The 20271-nt window shown below is 41.2% G+C and overlaps 1 protein-coding gene across 8 annotated transcripts in view; it reads right to left on the bottom strand.

Moving 5' to 3' along the window:
- Positions 1 to 8002: 8002 nt before the first annotated feature.
- Positions 8003 to 20271, bottom strand: part of VWA3A (von Willebrand factor A domain containing 3A) — a 71011-nt gene continuing 58742 nt past the window's right edge. For 5 of the 8 annotated variants that reach the window (XM_025185042.3, XM_025185041.3, XM_075899444.2 and 2 more), the window contains 7 exons: positions 19437 to 19581; positions 16927 to 17071; positions 15678 to 15829; positions 12113 to 12239; positions 10924 to 11021; positions 9596 to 9656; positions 8003 to 8135 (listed from right to left, as the gene is read on the bottom strand). In XM_025185042.3, coding sequence (XP_025040827.3) covers positions 9608 to 9656; positions 10924 to 11021; positions 12113 to 12239; positions 15678 to 15829; positions 16927 to 17071; positions 19437 to 19581 — 716 coding nt within the window. In that variant the 3' untranslated portion in view covers positions 8003 to 8135; positions 9596 to 9607. Of the gene's footprint in view, positions 8148 to 9595; positions 9657 to 10923; positions 11022 to 12112; positions 12266 to 15677; positions 15830 to 16926; positions 17072 to 19436; positions 19582 to 20271 lie in introns of those variants that run through there. The other 3 variants (XR_012896157.2, XM_089782308.1, XM_025185046.3) reach the window with 3 other exon arrangements.

The following is a 20271-nucleotide window of genomic DNA, read 5'->3' as shown; positions in this document are numbered from 1 at the left end:
GCTATTCTGCATCTTTTAAGGAAGCCCATTATTTTGAAGTTTGAGTATAGTTCAAATTGTGTAGCTTATTTCGAGCTAACGGTACAGTGCAGACGCACCCCTAAGTTCTTCTTGCTCTTTCCCTTGTTATTATCCCCTCTCTTTCTTTCTCATGTCTCCTCCCTTTTTTTAATCCCAATTTTCCTGTCCATCTGTTTTTTGGCCACTTCTCTTCAGATGTTTTGTGTCTCCCTTTTTTGGCCCCAGAGGACTGAAGGGCTCCTCATGCTGTATTTGGGAAGTGATGGGCACATCCCTCATCCATATATCCCTGCTAGGTCGTCTTAGCCATAAGAGCAAAAGGATAACTGAGAGTCCTAGCTCTGCTCTCGTGTTTGGAGCTAGTTCCCTTTCAGCAAGTTGAGATCCAAGGTAGCCCTTGTATCTGACCATTACCCAGTTCACACAAAAATACCAAAAGAGAAAAGCCAGCAAGAAAGCCCTAATATATCATTCTATAAACTGTAACACAAGGATGTCCAAAAAGTTATTAGTTTGTTTAAACATTGCAAAATAGCAGCTAAGTTCAGTTTCAGAGATTTTGAAATATTGTGCAACTTGCATGCTAAAATATTTCCCCAAACTTCATGAACTAACTTACCAAACTACACATTAAATTGACATAACTACATTAACACCCACTCTGTGAAAAAAATTCAGAGACAAGTGCAACGTCTGAAAGTAGAATCTTCAATGCATATAAAAAGTTGGATTTGAAACTGCTTGTCTACAGGGCCACAGCACATGAATCAGCGTCTATCAGATTTGTGAAGGATGAGAAATGTTCTTGATGCAGTGGATGAAATTGGTGCCCACTCATGGTATGACACAGGGAACACACACAGCTTTAACAGTTGGAGATCTAAGTAGAGGAGCTCATTTCAGATTTATTTTGCATGAAATTAAATGATACAACATTGAATATGGATGCTCATATAGTGTACAGACCATTTTTTTCTACTGCTTGTAACTTAAAGGGATAGTTTAAGGAAATATACAATTAAGTAGACAGATTATACCTGAGATTACACAGGTAAATGTAAGCAATTAGGCCACATCTATTCTATGAGTCTTTTTGGCAAAAAATATGCTAATGAGGGACTCTGCATGAGTCAATCTCATTTGCATATTTTCTGCCGATCCGTGTTTGCGCAAAAACAAACATTTTCAGATCTTGCAGAAAAAGGGTTTTTTACACAAAAAGAAAACGTCCACACTGCTTGTTTTTGCGCAAAAACCCTAGCACAAAACTAATTGGCAGAAAATATGCAAATGAGATCACAACTCATGCAAAATGAGTCCCTCATTAGCAGGGCTTGACAAACGGTGGCGAAAACCGCTCGCCAGCCATGTACTGTGCATGCACAGGAGCCGCATTGCGCATGTGCAAGAGCCACATTACGCATGCGCGCGCCACGAATGAACAGGGCACGTGGCTGAAATCTACTCACCCTGGGCGAGTAGATCGTATAGTTTGTCGAGCCCTGCTCATTAGCATATTTTTTGCAGAGAAAACTCGTAGTGTAGACGTAGCCTTAGGGATTAACCTGTTCATTGAAGACACGCTTTCCTAGCCCACTAAATAGACACTGGTTTATGACTTCAATCATTAGGATTTGCATCCCTTTAAAAAAAATTGCCTGTTATAAATGTGATTTCATTATACATATAAATATCTAAATCCCTTTAAAATCCTGCTCATCTCTTGGTATTGATCATATTTTGCAACAAAGAATTCTATGGCTAATTATGTAAAAAGTTGTAAAGAATAAAGGTATAAATGTAGGGATACTTTACCAAACAATCTTTAACCCCGCTGCGGAAGGATATCTAGATCCTATGCATGCATCTGACGAAGTGGGTCTTTGCCCACGAAAGCTTATGCTCCTACACTTACTTCAGTTAGTCTATAAGGTGCCACAGGTCTCCTTGTCGCTTTTGTTAGATCCTATTGCAGTTTTGAAAGAAAAGACAGTTATCGGTTCCATAACTGATGTCCCTTATATGCTGGAGATGTGTGCTTGTCCCATACACCAGTGCTAGAAGTTTTTCCTTTAGCAGTATCAGTATGGGTGCCAGTCTGGTGCCTCTGGATTGGTTCCTGCTTGGCATGGTATTAGGGTCACCATGGGCTCCATCCATCTTCAGTTTCTTCTTAGAAACTCTGACAGTGGGGAACAGGTGTGACATGGAATGGACATGAGTGACGCATCTCAAAAAGCGTCAGTTATAGAGCAGGTTGCTGTCTTTTCTTCTTTGCGTGCTCAGTGGCGGTCTGTCAATACAGGCAAACTAGGCAGTCACCTAGGGTGCCAAGATAAATGGCCGTCGAGGGCTTTGGAGGCGGGGGCACCGATTGCGTGCCGATCGTGCATTTCGCCTAGGGCGCCAGTTGCCGGCAGCTCATCTAGGACCGCTCCTGTGTGTGCTTATGTCCATTCCGCATTGGGGGGACTTCAAGCAGTACCCTGGGAGGTGGGTAGGCATTCATGGTGATGTAGATTGTAGCGCATCTCTGCTGAGCCCAGTGTCATCTCTGGCCTGTTGAGTGATGGCATAACGAGACATGAACGTGTGAACAGAGAACCATGCTGTGGCTCTACTTATGTCCTGGGTCTGCGTGTGCACCAGGAAGGCTGCTGAAGACACCTGTGCTCTAGTCGAAAGAGCTCTGATGAGTGGTGGTGGTGGGACCTCCACCAGCTCATAAGAGGTCTTAATGCAAGAGGTGACCCAGTTGGCAATCTTCTGCCAGGAGACTAGAAGGCCTTTCATCCTGTCCTTTGTAGTGATTATGGCAAAACTGCAGCAATTCCCCATGGGTCTTGTGCTACTAGCCGATAGCATTAGCCTCAGAGCCTCATTGTGGCCCTCCACAGAGTCTTTTTCTCTTTATTAGAGGCAGGAGCCACAGTCTACTGAGCCATGCTCATCACAGCCTAGTTCATAAGTTGGGGGTAAAATCTCCTCTGCAGGAGGGATGTTACATTGCTGTTACTGAGCTAATTGTATAGCCGGTACAATTGGTATCAACTATACAATTAGTCGATAAGACCACTATGCAGAGCCACAGTGGGGGTAGCTCCAGGAGCCAACTGCATTGCAGCTCTGCATTTTAAATGTAAGAGCAGAATGGCTCTACTATATTTAAAATGCAGAGGTGCAGCATCCGCGCGAGCCGGGACTGCTTGGTCCTGACCCCTGGCTCTATAGGCACTATATTTGCCCCTTTTCAGTCTTCTGGAATCTCTCCTTTCTCCCGTGATTTTCCAAAGATGTTAGCTAGAGGTGCAGATATCTCCTCTATCAGCTCCTTGAGTATTCTAGGATGCATTTCATCAGGCCCTGGTGACTTGTAGGCATCTAATTTTTCTAAGTGATTTTTAACTTGTTCTTTTTTTATTTTATCTTCTAAACCGCCCCCCTTCCCTCTAGCATTCACTATGTTAGGCATTCCTTCATCAGACTTCTCGGTGAAGACCAAAACAAAGAAGTCATTAAGTATCTCTGCCATTTCCAAGTTTCCTGTTACTGTTTCTCCCTCCTCACTGAGCAGTGGGCCTACCCTGTCCTTGGTCTTTCTCTTGCTTCTAATGTATTTATAAAAATACATTATTCCTGTAGCTCGTTTGAATTCATTTTGTACCTTTGCCTTTCTAATCTTGCCCCTGCATTCCTGTGATGTTTGCCTATATTCATCCTTTGTAATTTGTCCTCGTTTCCATTTTTATAGGACTCCTTTTTTATTTTTAGATCATGCAAGATCTCATGGTTAAGCCAAGGTGGTTTTTTGCCATATTTTCTATCTTTCCGACACAGCGGAATAGCTTGCTTTTGGGCCCTTAACAATGTCCCTTTGAAAAACTGCTGACTCTCTTCAGTTGTTTTTCCCCTCAGTTTTGATTCCCATGGGACCTTACCTATCAGCTCTCTGAGCTTTCCAAAATCCACCTTCCCGAAATCCATTGTCTATTTTGCTGTTCTCCCTTCTACCCTTCCTTAGAATTGTGAACTCTATGATTTCATGATCACTTTCACCCAAGCTGCCTTCCACTTTCAAATTCTCAACCAGTTTCTCCCTATTTGTTAAAATCAAATCTAGAACAGCTTCCCCCCTAGTAACTTTTTCAACCTTCTGAAATAAAAAGTTGCCACCAATGCAGTCCAGGAACTTATTGGATAGTCTGTGCCCCGCTGTGTTAGTTTCCCAACATATATCTGGATAGTTGAAGTCCCCCATCACCATCAAATCTTGGCTTTGGATGATTTTGTTAGTTGTTTAAAAAAAGCCTCATCCACCTCTTCCACCTGGGTAGGTGGCCTGTAGTAGGCTCCTAGCATGACATCACCCTTGTTTTTTACCCCTTTTAGCCTAACCCAGAGATTCTCAACACTTCCATCTCCTACGTCCATCTCCACCTCATTCCAAGTGTGTACATTTTTAATATATAAGGCAACACCTCCTCCCTTTTTTCGCTGTCTATTCTTCCTGAGCAAGCTGTACCCTTCCATCCCAACATTCCAATCATGTGTATTATCCCACCAAGTTTCTGTGATGCCAACAATGTCATAATTGTATTTATTTATTAGCACTTCCAGTTCTTCCTGCTTATACTTCTCACATTTGTATATAGGCATCTAAGATACTGATTTGATCTTGCCTCCCAGTTTTGCCATGACCCTCCGTTCTCTCTGCTATTATAGCCCACGCCTCTCATTTCCGACCCATCTCCCAGGTCTCCATGTTCTTCACTTACCTGTGGGCTTTGCTCCCTGACCCCGTCGAACCTAGTTTAAAGCCCTCCTCACTAGGTTAGCCAGTCTGAGTCCAAATAGGGTCTCCCCCTCCTTGAAAGGTGAATGCCATCTCTGCCTAGCAGTCCTTCCTGGAATAGCATCCCATGGTCGAGGAAGCCAAAGCCCTCCTGGTGACACCATCTTCACAGCCAGGCATTCACCTCTAGGATGTACCTGTCTCTGCCCGGGCCCCTACCTTTGACAGGAAGGATCGAAGAGAATACCACCTGTGCTCCAGACTCCTTCACCCGTACTCCCAGAGCCCTGTAGTCACTCTTGATCCACTCAGTGTCACGCCTTACAGTATCATTTGTGCTCACATGGATGAGTAGCATGGGGTGGTAATCAGAAGGCCAGATAACCCTCAACAATGCCTCCATAACATCTTGGATACGGGCCCCCAGCAGACAGCATACCTTCCAAGATGAAATGTCAGGGCCACAGATGGGCGCCTCCGCTGATAGGCTTATGCTTATCAGATACATTGACTAGTCACTTACATCCCTACTCTGGAGTGCTGATCTCCCAGGGGTTGGGCCTCTTTCTTTTGGCCTACTGTTAAATCAGTAGCTATCTTTACTTGTACCAGGGGTTTATTCGTTGGGATCTGAGTCCCCCTGGACAAGTGGTACAAGACTCCTCTCTTGCCAAGGCTTTAGAAGATTGACATGGTATATCTGTTCTTGTTTTTGGCATTCAGGTTTCCGTAATTTATAATTTACTTCCCTCCATAGTTTTGATTACCTCATAGGTACCCTGCCACTGGGCCACTAGTTTACTCTCCGTCATGGGTACCATGACCATTACTTGATCCTCCAGCTGAAACTGATGAACCTTTGCCTGTGTGTTGTAGTATGCTTGCTGGGCCTCTGGGGCTTCTTCCATATGTTCGCTCATGATGGGGATAACATGGGCTATCTGGTCCTTCATTTGCAATATATTATTCTTTCCAGATCTCTTTCATTAGGTCTAAGATGCCCTGAGGGTTGTGTCCATACAATAATTCAAAGGGAGAGAATCTGGTAGAAGCCTGAGGCACCTCACGCATGGTGAAAATGAGGTAGGGTATTAGGTTGTCCCACTCCTTCCCATCTTTGTCTACCACTTTCATGGCCTTGAGGGTCCTGTTGAATCTCTCAACCAGGCCATCAGTTTGTGGGTGGTAAACAGAGGTCCGTAAAGGTCTCAACATGAAGCAGGGAACACAGGTCCTTCCTTAACTTGGACGTAACTGGGGTCCCCTGATCAATGAGGATTTCTTTAGGTAGCCCTACCTGGGCAAAGATTGCCACCAGTTCTTTGGTAATAGTCTTAGATGCTGTATTGTAGGGGAATGGCTTTGGAGTCCCTGGTGGTGTAGTCTAATACAATAAGTATGTATTAGTGGTCTCAGACCATTTTCTCTAATGGTCCCACCAAGTCCATGGCTATCCATTCAAATAGAACGTCGATGAACGGCAGGGGAACTAATGGGGCTAGTAGATGGGAACAAGGACTGTGTAAATGACATTTGGGGCAGAAGGTGCAACACCTCTGGACATCTTCGTGTACCCCCAGCCAGAAAAATCAGTTTAGGATTCTTGCTTGGGTATTCTCCACCCCCAGTTGTCCTCCAAACAGATGACCATGGGTGAGGTTTAGAATTGCCCTCTGATATTTTTGGGGTACTAAGAGCTGGTGTGCCTCTTGCTCTTGTAGGTGTATGATCCTGTAGAGATCTTTTTTGATTATGAAGTATGGACCTGCCCCCCAGGTTTTACGTGCAATGGGTATCCCATCTTTCTCGGTCACTGCTTTCCTGGAATTCTCATACCTGGGGTCTGTCATGTATGCTTAGCAGCTCTTTAAAATTAAGCCATAGCAAAAGCATAGACAGCTATGTTTAAGAGGAAGTAGCCTAACCGCAAACTACATGGATTGCCTTTTTTGCTGTTAAGAGGAAATGTATTATGAAATATGATAATTTAGGATAAAATAGTAAGAGTAAGATCCTCCGCTAATTCGCTAGCCCTTAGTAACAAACCAAACTGAGTCAAAATCTGGTCTAAGAAAAAAAATGTTTTGCATCTGCTTGCAAGTCAAATATTCACAGAACTGAACAGACAATGAGACATCAGGCCATAAGTACCCTGCAGTAACGACAGTGGGTACCTCATCATCTACAACTTATTCTGGAAACTGAACTCACGTGCTGCTCTCTGACGACAAGAGGCAGGAGGTCTTACTGAGGCAGGCATCGTAACAGCATTCATCATCCTCTACCTGGCCAGTAGGTAGAGAGATGCTGATACACCTGATCGTGTGAGTCAAAAAATCTTTCAAAAAGAGTAAAAAAATTTAACAAAAGAGTCTACAAATTCAAGAAAAACAAAATAATCTTGATAAGCTGGCCCTGGCAGCTTCAGGACTTGGGGAGAGAGATCTCTCCTTGTTATAGCTCTGAACTCCGGTGTGGGGCTTAATGGAAGCTTAGAGGGGTAACAGCTTAGTGCCCAAGTTTCGTAACTAGAAGTGTATATTTTATGCAATTGCTGGAAAATTCTGCATCGCTTAGAACTGTGTAGTTAGTTTGAATTGCACTTTCTCGCAAGACTCCTGTGACACATGTTCAGTGTCTCAGTGAACTAGATACACTGTTACAAAAGAAGTCTGAATAAACTATCACTGAAGTCAGTGGTAGTCTCTCTCTCCCTTTATTTTAGTTGAGAATTGACTTGGATCCATAGGATGCGTCAACACTTCACCTGGAGCGTGAAATAAACTACACAATTTGAGCTACGTACTCTGCATAGATTATTTCAAGTTAATTTTGAAGTAGCTTATTTCAAAATTTGGCACTGTCTACACAGCGCCTATTTCAAAATAAATTGCTATTCCGAAATGTTCCTTACTTCTCGTGGAATAAGGATTACAGGGACATTAGAATAGTGAGCCCATTATATTCTGAAACAAGGGGCATGCTCAAAAGATGCATAATAGCTAAAATAGTGCTGCAGTGTAGACATAGCCAAAGTGAATTCAGCTGGACTTTGCATAAAAGAGTATTGCTTGCTTGTGTGTGTGATTTCTAGAATAATTTTTCCTTTCTACTTGTGAGGGCAAACAAACAGAAAATTTAGAGCAGGAAGTGAAAACAGTTATTTGCAAAATCTTTTTGGCAAATGTGTCCTCTTCATATCTAGGCTTTATTTTGTGTGTGCAAACAGTTCTTTCTTGACATCAGTATATAAAATTAGGAATAATTTTCTTTTCAGGATGATAGTCGATTTGTTTTATCCATCCAAGAGAATAGCTGGAGTCTGTTAAAAAAAAGTGAAAAAAACCAAATAAGGGACTAGACGTACATCATCAATTATTTGAAGCAATTCTTATTAAAATAGTACAGTATAAAAATGTTTCTGAACCTCAGGAGAAATAGTTGTGTCCCCTTTTATCTACTCATTACATTTCAAATTTCCTTCAGTTTTCAAACCCCTTATTATTAAAACATTATTTACCCATGTTTACAGACACTGAACTGTATATGCAATCTGGGCCTGATTTACTGACCAGGTTGCAAGATCCAGCTGGCAGAGTCTTCACCGTAGGGTACGTCTACGCCAGAGGCATGTAGATTAGGCTACCAGACATAGGAAAATGAAGCGGCGATTTAAATAATCGCCGCTTCATTTAAATTTACATGGCTGCCACGCTGAGCCGACAAACAGCTGATCAGCTGTTTGTCGGCTCAGAGCAATAGTCTGGACACACGGGTGGCGACATCAAAGGTATTTGTCAACCACCCAGGTATACCTCATCCCAGGAGGCATACCTGGGTGGTCGACAAATACCTTTGATGTTGACACCCGCGCGTCCAGACTATCACGCTGAGCCGACAAACAGCTGATCAGCTGTTTGTCGGCTCAGCGTGGCAGCCATGTAAATTTAAATGAAGCGGCGATTATTTAAATCACCGCTTCATTTTCCTATGTCTGGTAACCTAATCTATATGCCTCTGGCGACAGAGGCATGTAGTCTAGACGTACCCTCTGTCACAGCCCTGACCTACCAAAGCACCTAAACATATGCACAAATTAAGTACAGATATAGCACATAACATTTAACATGAGTAGTGTCACTGAAGTCACACCAAATGAAGGAGGGCTTCCTTATTCAGTGCATGGCTATGAATATATTATATGAAGGGAAAAGCTGCACTGAAACAGCTTATTTAGTAAATGCTTAAACAGCGCAACTTTGGTTCATTTAACATTTTGGTAAACAGTGCTTTCATTTTTTATCTTGGAATCCATTTGTCTGTACCTTCCTATATCTGGATGCTGATAATACCCATGTACACTGCACTTTACTAGTCAAAGCTTTTAAAACTTGATAGCCAGCCACATATTACCAAGACACATGCACTAGCATTTATTGTAATTTTTTATCCAGAAAAAACATATAATATTGGGCATTATGTTTCCAAACAAGATTAGCTAATCATTCTTTCTGAAGCATGGAACCTTTAATTAATAAAAGCATATGTCTGAACAGTACTTTTCATCCTGCCAAAGCAAATTACAATCTGTAAACTTCCTTGTGCATATATTGATTAGATGCTGTTGTTAAGCTAAGTAGCTAAACAGTAAAACAGCTGGAATGAATAGCTTTGTACATTAAGCAAGGTCTCTTTCCAAATTTGGAACACATACCATTCTAATTTGAAAAATCATCCTTATAACAATAAACAATCAATGATTCATTTTTACCGATTGGTTACCTGAGGATTTTTTTAAAAAGATTTGTCCTTTTGATTTGAATTCCACTTTTCTAATAGCAATCTATTTAAAAGGAAAAATAAGGAATGTAAGATTATAGCATTTTTCCTAAAACAAGGCACAGAGTTATGCAGTTATTATGTCTCTCCAATTAGTCCTGCTCATTTCTTAATTTGTAATGAAAGTGGTGCCGTACCACAAACCATTTTTTTAAATTAACTTTATACAGGAAATCCAGAGGTGCCAGGGTTTTCCCTGGTAAGCACTGGCCCTATGTGACATAAGGATGACACTGTAGGGACCTCAGTATCATGTGGAGTTCAGTTGTACTTATTGAAATTAGTTTGTTGTGCACTTGGGTACAAGAACAGAATTTTTAAAAGGTATTTTTCAGAGCACTACAAGGTTGTGAAATTAGGTAAGTTTGTTAGGTTTAATTTTTTAAATAATTTATGTATGAGTAATACCCTTCGCCATATGTGCCCTATCTTTCTGTGATAAGAGCTTGTAATGCTGGCAGGAAATCCAGAAGGGGAAGAGGTGGAGAGAGAAAGTGTCTAGGAATCATAGACATACTGATAGTAACTTAAACCATGAGGATAGAGTAAACTGTGTAGAACTAAAGCCCACAGAGAGAGTAGTAGTGAGGGGCCAGGACTGAACCCTGTGAGACTCTGACTGTGTGGAAAAGAGAAATTTGTGCAGCCACAAGAGATACTGAAGGAGAAGCTGCAAGCAGACAGAGCTTCTCTGCCAGAAGAAGGTGGAGGGTTACAGAAGTCACAAGAAAATTAGGCAATGGAACAGGTATGTGTACTGGCAGATAACAGTAGGACTGATGTTTCAGATTCTGAAATCAGGCTAAGATTGGACAGTGACAGGGAAGAGGAAGCTCACATCAGACAGAGTCATTGTCTCTTTGAAGAAGATAGGAACTAAGTACTACCTTGATTTGGTAGGAAAGAGGGTAGAACCGCACAAGGAGAAGATCAACCTGATGTAATTTTTCACTTAGGAAAAGAGATAAGACACTCACAAGAGACAGAGATATTAGTCACAGCTCAGTATACTTCTAGAAGATGCTCAGATATCAATGATAGGCTGCGGTATAAGAACAAGAACTGAATAAAGGAGGCAATCTGCATGAATGTCCTTTTCCCAAAATTAAAAATAATGCCATGAGTTCAAGAGACAAATATAAGGGAGATAAAATGTTTTCTGTAAGAAGTAGAAAGGATAGCCAGATATTCTTTAAATATATAATATCCTCCTTGGATCCTTTTATGAAAGAAAAGCAGTATTCTTTGAAAGATCTTGAGCAGATACACACCTAAAGGATTTTGCTTGCATTAAAAAGCTTCTGGCTTTTGCTACTTCTTGAGCAAGTTTCTTTAAATCATCTCCTTCAAAGACAGGAAAAACTGGATCCTAAAAAACAAAATTAAAACGTTGTTGCTATAATCTAGAACAATTGCTACAAATCTTAGAGCAGCAAACAAATGTAAATAATTGAACTCAAACTTCTGGACTTCACCACACTCACCAGCACCAGACAAGATCTTCTATTTATGAAAATACAGAGAGGCTGTGTCTACATTGGCACCCCTTTCCGGAAAAGGGATGCTAATGTAGACGTCGGAATTGCAAATTCCATGGGGGATTTAAATATCCCCCGCAGGATTTGCATTTACATGGCTGCTGCTTTTTTCCGGCTTGGGGAAAAGCTGGAGAAAAGCGCCAGTCTAGACGTTATTCTCCAGAAAATAAAGCCTTTTCCGGAGGATTTCTTATTCCTACTTTCAGAAAAGTTAGGGTCAAGTAGGAATAAGAAATCCTCCGGAAAAGGCTTTATTTTCCGGAGAATAACGTCTAGACTGGCGCTTTTCTCTGGCTTTTCCCCAATCCGGAAAAAAGCGGCAGCCATGTAAATGCAAATCCCGTGGGGGATATTTAAATCCCCCACGGAATTTGCAATTCCGAAGTCTACATTAGCATCCCTTTTCCAATGTAGACACAGCCAGAGTGTTTAACTCCAAATTCTACTTGAGATGTATCTCATCTTTATTTTCATTAAGCATTTCTATCGCAATAGCGCCTTGAGGTCTCAACCAGGTTGAAGCTCTAGTATGCTAAGCATCACACGAGCATATAGTAAATGATAATTCTTGCCCCAAATATGTTATAATTGAACCCCAAGACATGACATAGATGGATAAAAATGAATAGAAAGCATTGAGTAGAACAGTTGAACTTTGATAAAACTCAGGGGTGTTCAGATCCAGAGTTTTGATTTACTTTGATTTCTAAATTCTTCTGCATCTTATCACTCCCTCCTGGCTTCATTCACTGCTGAGTGTGGCTGGGCAATAGGTATAGTCGGACAATGTTTTTTGGATCCCAAATAATTCAGTGTGAGATCCGCTGGGAGTCTTATATTTAATTTTTTAAAAGGTACTTTAGATATGGGGGAAAATATACACCGCATAAAGAAACACAATCCACATAATTATTGAACATACATCTTCATCCTCAAACTCTTCTGTCAACATTCTATGTGCTGCTAACTGCCCATCCACATCTCCAACACAGCGATGGTAGCGTCCTCCTGTCTGAGAAGCCAGCTTCTTCAGAAATTCATTAGCTCTTCTGTTGACAATGAAGCAGTAAATTACCTGTAATAATTGCTCTTCAGCATTAATAGAGCCTTTCTGTCAGGAGCTCTTGTATTTCTAAGCTTGCAGTTTGTGGCATAAGATTACAAATAGCTAGATCACTTCTAGAGTCTTTCCCAACTATGGGGAAATATACAAATAATACAATAATACTCAGTGATTATAATAATTTGGAGTAGAATAATACTTCAAAGGCAGGTTACTTTTAATCACCTGTTATGAAGACAGCACAGCAATAAGCACTGGAACTTAGACTTCTAGGAAGAAGTGTGTAGATTTACATATTTACAAAGAAAAGTCACAGGTATGATAAGTAACTTAGTTTATTGCCACTGTAAGTCATTTCATAGACTTCTACATTCCTCAGGACAGATCCTCCACTAACGTAAACTGTCAAAACTCCCCTTGATGTCAATGGAGCTATGACAATTTGCATAAATTGAGGAGCTAGTGCTTAAAATCTACATCTGCACCAAAAAGGAAGACACTGAGATTCAATTTCAATATAAGTTAGGGTCAGAAAAGCGATATTAAATGGGTCATTTGTGTACTTTATTAATAGCAAAAGTTGCACAGTAAGAGTTTTGGGAACAAAAGGAATGCAAAGCATGACTGATGTCGGCAGACCAGAAGCTATCTAATGCCATGGTCTCCGTGTCTCACCAGGACACTAATAGATACATAACTGGAATCTGTCTGCCTCATTAATCTACTATATATTTGAAAGTTTTTTTATCTATGAGTAAGCAAGTCTGTTCAAGAACTTCTAAATGGTAAGAGCTAGGACCACCAAATTTGTTATGTAGCTTTCTCTTATAACTTAAAGCAAGGTCAGGGTTTGGTTGTGTGTGGGAAAGAGGTGAAGAGGGGCTGAAGCTCCCCCCTCCCGATGCATGTGGGGACGAATAAAACCATACAGAAAAGAGACAGAATCATGAGGCAGGTGAAAGGGCTGGTTGGGGGTACCCCCTTGGGATTGCCCCAACCCCATTTTCCCACCCCTCAGATGCCCTTTATGGAGGATGGAGGGAGGAGGTTGCAGCTTCTCCCCACAAATTTGTACAGGAACATTTCTGCCTGCTTCCCTTTGTCAGTGAGTGAGGGGAAAGTGCACAGTTTGCTGTATTCCTCACTTATTCTAGGAGCACAGGAGGCAGATGAACCTGGACCTGCTCCAACTGAGGGACATGTACCCTTTCCCCTAACTGTGCCTACTGGAGTTACAACAGACATAGAGAGGCGCTTCTCACCTGGTCCCAAGCTGCTACGATGAGAGAAGGATAGGATAATCCTCTCTCCCCGGGGCAGCCTGTATACTGTAACCCTCATCCCAAGCCCACCCCAAAGCAATAACTTAAATGAAGAAAAACAGAAATGAATTGAGTTAAGGACCCAAGCAATGCTGGGTAAATCTTTAGAGAGTGTGTATATATAAAATTATTATCCCTGAATTTTCCAAAGCCTGGTCTACACTAAAGGAGAAAGTCGACTTATGATACGCAACTCCAGCTATGTTAATTACATAGCTGGAGTCAAATTATCTGAAATTGCAGGCTGGTGCTGTCCACACAGCAGGAGGTTGATGGGAGCATGTCATCCCTTTGACTTCCCTTACTGCTTTGCTTATAGGAGCAGGACTACCGGGAGAACCCTCTCATTTTGAATTAGAGTGTCTTCACTAGACCCGCTAATTTGAACTGTGGAAGATCGATTGTGGCAGGATCGATCTTCTCTGTTGTGTAGACATGGCCCAGATATGTTCTAGGTACAGGAGGAGAGCACTTAGTTGGACATTTTACTATTTGCACCAATGATTAATTGTGCCTGCAAAATTGCACCTGCATTAATTAAGGTACATGTGCAAAATTCAAGCTGTGTAACTGGATGCTGGTTCTAAAGTTCAAGTCATTTATTTAGAAGGCAAGATAATCAAATGGTTAGAATGCTGAAGCAGTTTTTAGATACATGCCCAATTCAGAATGAACCAGGGAAAAGTAACCCTGTTGGTGGGTAGGCATGTTTGTGGGTTCATATTAGTATAATAGGTATTAGATTTCTAAAAGTTTAGTGTTTGGACTCTAATACATGCAGCAACTCAAGTATTCAATAATCTTGCTTGATAACATCTTTGTTCCATATTGTAATGTAATATACGAGAGACTCCATCTTGAACCTCTCTGACTGTGAATCATTACATAGGAAACAGACACTAATTATAGTCTAGTCTTCACTAAAAAATTAAGTGGGTTTAACTATGTTGCTCAGGAGTGTGAAAAATCCACACCCCTAAGTGACACTGTTAAACCAACCTAACCCCCAGAGTAGACATCATTAAAACAATGAAAAAATTCTTCTATCAACCTGTTGGGAAGCCTCCCTCCCATCAGTGTACGCAGTGTCGACAGACTTATTGCTATTCCACTCATCCCATTAGTTGAGTTGGCAACTCAGCAAAGAGGGGAATAAAAACTCCAAACAAAAGGAACTAGGTATTTCTATTCTGCTTGGACTCTGGGGCTGCAAGATGTTTCTAGCATAAGCAAGAGATACTTAGCTGCTTGACCTAGGTTAGTCCTGAAGGACACATAGAGCTCGCTGATTATAGACGTCTTTATTTCTTTTTGAAACCTAAAACTAACTCATTTGTGAGTCTGCTTGCTTGCTTTCACCTTATAAGTAACTCTCCAATTTTTTTTTGCTACCTAATAAATCTTCATATAGTTTACTATAGAAATAATTTCCAGTACTGTGGGTGTCACAATTAAAGCGCAATTGACCTGGTCTGAGGTAAAGAGGAATAACTTGAATATTATTATGTGTAGTGTAAAGGGGCAACTATCACAGAACTATGATCACATGAGTGGCAAGACAGACCAGAGCATGCAAAGAGTCTGTCTGTGACTTCATTGAAAACTCTTAAAGCAGAAGTGGGGAACCTTTTGTGGGTCAGGGACCGCAGACCCACAGAAAAATCAGTCGGGGGCCATGCACAACTGAGAAGCAAAGTGAGAAGTCCTTGACTGAGAAGGAGAAAGACACTTACCAGATTCCCATTGCACACCATAGCCTCGGGGGGCCCAGGCTAGTAGATTTTGTGTGCTCCAGCCCTGTAGGTGAGTGGCAGGGGAGCTGGAGTGCCAGCATGGGCTCCCCAATGCTGAGCTTTGGGGGCTGGATCCAGACCCAGGCCTGAGGTTCCCCACCCTTGTCTTAAAGTATCTGAGGAGTTTGCAGTGGGCTGGTGAAATCTAAGTTTAGGTGAAACCAATTAGGAGTTTGTGCCCTGGTTTTTAACCATCTACCCTGAGGGTGATACTCATGCTCTTGGGTTACCGTTGGAAGTACTTCAATGACAATACCTTAAATTAGTAATTGTAATGAATTGCATACTCTTCTGCAAAATAATATATACCTGTCTGAACAATTAAAAGAAATTGTGTGGATTTTAATCATTTGTTTTTTTCTAATCTTTTCAACTTCTTTTAGAATCAGATTGCAGCTCGTGTCTGGCTTTCCATCTGTCAGAACATACAGTGCTTCTACATCTTGAAAAGAGAAAGCTTTCTGAAAAAGCAGAAAATGAATGTAAACATCAGGGTACCATAAACAGCATTTTCATGTCTTTATTGTAATGTTTTCTAAATCCTGTTCACTTAGGTAACCACAAACAGATCATATCAAAATTCTTGGAATACAAATTACTGTATTGGACATGAAAAGAATCTTAGGGTACATCTAGACTGTGTTGCTCTTTTGCAATACTGGAAGCTGCCGGGGGGTGTTAAAGCTGTGACTTGGTGGGCAGGTTGGAGACAGGGACGGGCCTGCGGCCACATTGGGGGATGGCTGCTTGGGTGGCCGCTCTGGCGTGCCATAGGTTGCTGAACCCTGACTCAGAGGCTTATGTCCTGCTTAAAGTGTCAAACAAGGAGCCCAAGATTGGAGAACTCAGCAAGGCCAAGGATCACACTAAACGGTAAGATCTGCATCCTATTTTATTTATTAATGAAGCTGCTGAAAGTAGGACTATTCTTGACTTTAAAAAGCATAACCAGCACGCTAACCAGTAAATAGAAGTGAATAAGTTAATTCTTGGTATGCTACTTCTGGAAGGTTGCTGACCCCTGCCTTAGAATCATGAACTCTATGATTTCATGATCATTTTCACCCAAGCTGCCTTCCACTTTCAGATTTTCAACCAGTTCCTCCCTATTTGTTAAATAGGGTTTTGGATAACTCAGGAAACTACAGACCAGTCAGTTTCACTTCTGTGCCAGGGAAGATAATGGAGCAAATAATTAAGGAATTCATCTGCAAACAAGTGTAAGATAATAAGGTAACAGCTAATAGCCAGCATGGATTTGTAAAGAACAAATCATGTCAAACCAATCTAATCGCTTTCTTTGATAGGACAACATGTCCTGTGAATAAGGTTCTTGTGACGGTTCCAAACTTCTCGGAACTTTGGGATGAGGACTGGATCCAAATATTGTGGCTTGATTCCGAGATCTGCTCTGTATATTTTATATTTTTTAAAAGTTTCATGCAAAAATGGTACTTAACTGACATTACTGCTGGAAAATATTTTGGCTATGCGGAACAAAGTTTTTATTATCATAACACACATTACTTTGCCACAATATGATATACAGTCAACTAACCTGCAAAGCCTTAAGGGTACATGTATTACCATAAGCTTGAAATTTTGACACCCATTGTACAGCATCATGACATGTTTCATCAGTAGCTTCTACAAGACACTCCTGCCACGTATCTATATCTTCTGCAAATTTCAGTAGGTTAAAACTGACAAAAAACATGTTATTCTGTTAGAAACGACAATGCCAATATCAGCTTCCTAATAGATAATTACATTTTAGCGTCAAATGTCTGTACCTATGATGTGTTCTGTTTTCTATATTTAGGTTAAGTTTGGGAGGAATAATATTCTTGTGGTTAAGGCTCTGGACTGGGTTTGAGGAGACCCTGGGTTCAGGTCCTATTTCCATCACAGACTCAAGATATGACCTTGGGTAAATTACTTGTTTTCATACTTTAGTTCCCCCTGCCTATAAAATGTATATATGCGGGTATGTTACAACTTTATCTCTCATTTGCTGTCTTTTCTATTTAGACTGTATGCATGTTAGGGCAGGTATAATCTCTTACAATGTTTGCAAAGTGTCCAGCGGCTTCTAGCTGCTACTGTACTACAAATAAATAATAAGAAACTGGAAGTTCATTCAACCTGAGTAGTTCTTACACATTACTGCTACCGTCAGTCCCCAATGCCTGCCATCCTGTTTGCCCTATAGGTTTCGCAGCTGATGATAGCTATCATTTGGGCAGCTCTTTATTGAGTTGGACTTGCTGTGCACATGCTTGCCACAGAGTCTTGGTGGGTGCTCCATTCTCTCTCTTCTGAGTCCTGTGATTTTCCTCCCATAAGAGAATAGTTCAGAGTACTTATTCAAACAGTGCCCACTGAAAGATTGCAAACTAACTAGACGTAGGGTACGTCTAGACTACATGCCTCTGTCGCCAGAGGCATGTAGATTAGGCTACCAGACATAGAAAAATGAAGCGGCGATTTAAATAATCGCCGCTTCATTTAAATTTACATGGCTGCCGCGCTGAGCCGACAAACAGCTGATCAGCTGTTTGTTGGCTCAGCGCGATAGTCTGGACGCGCGGGTGGCGACATCAAAGGTATTTGTCGACCACCCAGGTATACCTCATCCCAGGAGGCATACCTGGGTGGTCGACAAATACCTCTGATGTTGCCACCCGTGAGTCCAGACTATCGCGCTGAGCCAACAAACAGCTGATCAGCTGTTTGTCGGCTCAGCGCGGCAGCCATGTAAATTTAAATGAAGCGGCGATTATTTAAATCGCCGCTTCATTTTTCTATGTCTGGTAGCCTAATCTACATGCCTCTGGCGACAGAGGCATGTAGTCTAGACGTACCCTCTGTCTATTCTGAGGTGAAGGCCCTTCCCTCATGTTAGCATGGCTTTGAAAAGTAATGCCTATGCATGTTCTGTATACTCAGACCTGATTAACCTCTATTATGTGAATGGGTGATTTTTTAAAAAAAAGTTTGGCTAAATCAAGATTTTTGATCAAATTATATTTGCAAACAAAAGATCCTGAGGGGCAAAACTATTTTGCATAAGAGGAGAAATGGTCTGAGGTAAAAAGATGAAATTCAATAAGGACCAATGCAAAGTACTCCACTTAGGAAGGAACAATCAGTTTCACACATACAAAGTGGGAAATGACTGTCTAAGAAGGAGTACTGCAGAAAGAGATCAAAGGTCACAGCGGACAACAATCTAAAAATGAGTCAATAGTGTGTCACTGTTGCAAAAAAAGCAAAACATAATTCTGGAATGCATTAACAGGAGTGTTGTAATGAAGATATGAGAAGTCATTCTTTTGCTCTCTTCTGTGCTGATTAGGCCTCAACAGAGTATTGTGTTGAGTTCTGAGCACCAAATTTCAAGAAAGATGTGAAAAAACTGGGGAAGGTTCAGAGAAGAGCAATAAAAATTATTGAAGGCCTAGAAAACCTGACCTGTGAGGGAAGACTGAAAGAACTGGGTTTGTTTAGTTTGGAAAAGAGAAGACTGAGAGGGGACATGATTATAGCTTTCAAGTATTTAAGAGGGTGTTGCAAGGAGGAGGGAGACAAATTATTCTCCTCAATTCTTGATGATAGGATAAGTATCAATGGGTTTAAATTGCAGCATGGGAGGTTTAAGTTACACATTAGAAAAAAAGCTTCCTGTCAGGATAGGTAAATAGTAGAATAAATTGCCTAGGGAGGTTGTGGAGTGTCCAACACTGGAGATATTTAAGAGCAAGTTACACAAATATCTGTCAGGGATGATCTAGATGGTGCTTGGTTCTGCTGTGAGTGCAGGGGTCTGGACTTAATGACCTCTTAAGGTCCCTTCCAGTTCTCTGTTTCTATGTTATTTCAAATAAACGAGATTCAAATAATCAAGGCTGTCCTTTTAAAAGATATAAGATTTAAGAGGTGCTTACTAGTTTAAAAAATAAACTGTGTTCTGTACTAGTTCCTAATAACTGTTATTGCCCCTTTTAATACCATTTAATTAGCTATTTAGCAACGTACAACTTTTAGTCATCATCTTTTCACACATACCTAGCATTATTCTTTCTTAGCTGTTCCCAGATGAGGGATGTAAGCTCTTTTGTGACCTGTTGCAAATAAGGATCCATGGAACCAGATGTATCAATCAAGATGCATACTTTGGTCTCCAAAATGGTGCCAAATAATCGCCGGCTTCCTAGTACAGAACATGAGATTGAGAGTACAGTAACAGTTCATAGACTCATTTTATAAACATATCTTTCAACTGAGCTTATCAGTACAACTTTCCATTGTTTGTAGCATGGCTGAAATTGTGTTGGGCCTAGGATTTTAGAAGGAGAAGGTGGATGAGGTGTATCTTGTATTGAGTGAACTCCTGTTTGTGAAAGTGACAAGCTTTTGAGCTACACAGAGCTCTTATTCAGGTCTGGGGAAAGCATTTATGATATGTCTACACTGCAATTAATAACCTGGAGTTTTCACATGCCAACTGACTCTGGTTAGAGTATAGGGGCTTAGAGTATAGGGGCTATTTAATTGCTGTGTAGACAGGCTGATGGCTGGGCTATGGGATGCTGCAAGATGAGAGAGTCCTAGAGCTCAGGCTGCTGCCTGAGAGAGTAAAAACATTTATACCTCAATTAAATAGCCTTTAGCCTGAGCCCACAAGCCTAAGTCAGTGGGCACAGGCCAGACAAAGATTTCTAATTGCAGTGTAACCAACTCTCAGAGTATCACAGTTAAATACAAGGTGGAACAAATTGTTTTGCATACAGAGGTAACATTGCTTCTAAGGGATCACTCGGGCGGAGGATATAATAGGCCAGGAGACTCAGCCTCCCCTGGACTCCTAGCTATGGGCTTTGTAGCATACCATAGCCCAGCC

The sequence above is a fragment of the Pelodiscus sinensis genome, chromosome 15, assembly GCF_052426305.1.
Source record: "Pelodiscus sinensis isolate ZL-2025 chromosome 15, ASM5242630v1, whole genome shotgun sequence".
NCBI lineage: Eukaryota > Metazoa > Chordata > Testudines > Trionychidae > Pelodiscus > Pelodiscus sinensis.
Note: the sequence above shows the minus strand (reverse complement) of the source record. Positions and strands in the feature narration are given on the sequence as shown.